At 53.3% G+C, this 2,013-nt stretch overlaps 1 protein-coding gene across 1 annotated transcript; it reads right to left on the bottom strand.

The window, feature by feature from the left end:
- Nucleotides 1–415: 415 nt before the first annotated feature.
- On the bottom strand, nucleotides 416–1,623 carry LOC128261174 (uncharacterized protein K02A2.6-like). The gene is made up of 3 exons (XM_052994723.1): nucleotides 1,210–1,623; nucleotides 702–1,124; nucleotides 416–628 (listed from the first exon to the last, which is right to left on the bottom strand). The coding sequence occupies exons 1-3, from the start codon at nucleotides 1,621–1,623 to the stop codon at nucleotides 416–418; spliced, it is 1,050 nt and encodes a 349-aa protein (XP_052850683.1).
- Between the last annotated feature and the right edge of the window lie 390 nt (nucleotides 1,624–2,013).

Here is a 2,013-nt window from a genome sequence, read left to right as displayed (position 1 = left end):
CCGCACGACATTTGATGATTTCACCACCTTAAATGGACCCGCGTACTTCGGTGCAAGTTTTGCGCTAAAGCCCTCGCTGGCCTTGGAAAGATGGTGAAGACGGTCTAGCACCTGTGAACCTTTTTGGGGTCGCCACTCGCATCGCCTCAGGTTGTAGTGTCGACTTTGTTTCTGAGAAGCTATCTGATTAATTTCCAGGGCGGTGCGGAACGCTTCCTAAAGCCTTTTGGCTCGTTCCGTTGGGTCCAATGGCGAGGCATGTAAGTAGGGTGCGACCGCATCGAAGAAAGCACCTGGCAACCTAGGCTCCCGACCTTGTACTAGATAAGCCGGACTAAACCACCGTGCTATCTGAGATGCTGATGTTTATGGCAAGGGAGATCTCGGGCAGTAGTTGGTCCCATGTCCGATGATCCTAATTCACATATTGTGCTATCATTGTCTTAATAGTACGGTTGGCGCGCTCCGTCGAATTTTGCTGGGGGGAGTACGGAGCGGTGTACTCCAGTTGAATACCGTTGTTCCGGTAGAACGCCCGAAAGCTTCGGATGGTGAATTGCGTGCCGTTGTCGCAAATCAACCTCCTCGGTGTTTTCGCGTCGGGTCCGGGGAAGGGGTCCAACGAAGTCTGCTCCGACGAGCGCGAACGGCTACTTAGGTTGGCGAGTGAGCATCTTGCCGGCTGGTTTACGCTGACTAACCTTGTACTGTTGGCAGGTCAGAAAGCTAGTGACATACCGTACCACGTCCCGATGAAGTCCAGGCCAGCAGTAACGTTGGGCGACCCTCCTGAGTGTTTTCCGGATGCCCAGGTGCCCGGCGGAGGGATGGACGTGGCATTCTCCTAGTACGCGTTGACGCTGTTTTCGGGGTACGCCCAGCTTCCAGGGGTTTCCTACCCTGACGCCTGTGGGATGTCCTATGTGTCTATAAAGCTGTCCATTATCCAGGGAGTAGTCCGGAAATTTCTCGGGACGTCTTTGGACCTGCTCATGCATCTTTCGTACCCATTTGCAGTGGCACTTAAGTTCCGCGAGTAACTGGAGTCTTCCGAGTGGTTGCCGGGAGAGGTCGTCGGCGACCACGTTGTATTTACCCTTCCGGTAAAGTACGCCGAACTGGTACTGTTGAAGTTCCAATGCCCACCGAGCATTGAGGGCCAGGTAGCAAATTTACTCAAAATTTAAGCAGGCTTATACTGGGGCGGACGTCAATTCGCGCCTTTAGTAAATTGAATGCCTGCTGTTGGGGTTCTTCCCAGGTCCACTTTACTCCCTTCCTCAGAAGACCCGACATTGGTTGTACTAGGGAGGCAAAGTCTTGGGCAAAACGTCTGTACCAAGATGCGATTCCGAGATGGCGGCGAAGTTCCTTGACGTTAGTCGGGGGATGTAGTCCTTGAATTGCCTTTATTTTTTTGGGGTCTGTCCTGATGCCTTCCTCGCTGATCAGGTGACCCAAATACACTAATCTTCTTTGGAAGAACTGGCACTTACCCCGATTTAAGCGTAGATTCGCTTCTCGCAGGCGCCGGAAGACTTCCCTCAGATTGCGCGCATGGTCCTCCCACGTTGCCCCGATGACGATGATGTCGTCCAAATAAGCGAAGGCGTGGGGCTTCATATCAGGCCGATGACGTTTTGAGGTCCAACGTGGAGATGTACCGGGCGTTCCGTAGACGTTCCAGGATATGGTTGATGCGTGGAAGCGGGTACGCGTCGGGTATGGATTGTGCGTTGAGTTGACGATAGTCAACGCACATTCGCATGTCCCCTGTCTTCTTTCGGACCAGCACCAGCGGTGCGCTGTGCGAGCTTCGAGTGGGTTCGATTCGTCCGCCCTGCATAAGTTCGTCCACCTGATCGTTGATGATATGCTGCATGGCCGGGTTCTTGGGATAATACCGCTGTTTCAGCCGTTTATCTTCTCGAAGAGTGATGGTGTGCTCGGCTCCGTTGTTCCTTGCAGATGGTCGAAGTGCATAAGCTCCTCTTGAAGGAACCGGAGGGTTTC

This window comes from Drosophila gunungcola, assembly GCF_025200985.1.
Source record: "Drosophila gunungcola strain Sukarami chromosome Y unlocalized genomic scaffold, Dgunungcola_SK_2 000041F, whole genome shotgun sequence".
In the NCBI taxonomy this organism is placed as follows: domain Eukaryota; kingdom Metazoa; phylum Arthropoda; class Insecta; order Diptera; family Drosophilidae; genus Drosophila; species Drosophila gunungcola.
This window is presented reverse-complemented; position numbering and strand designations above follow the sequence as displayed.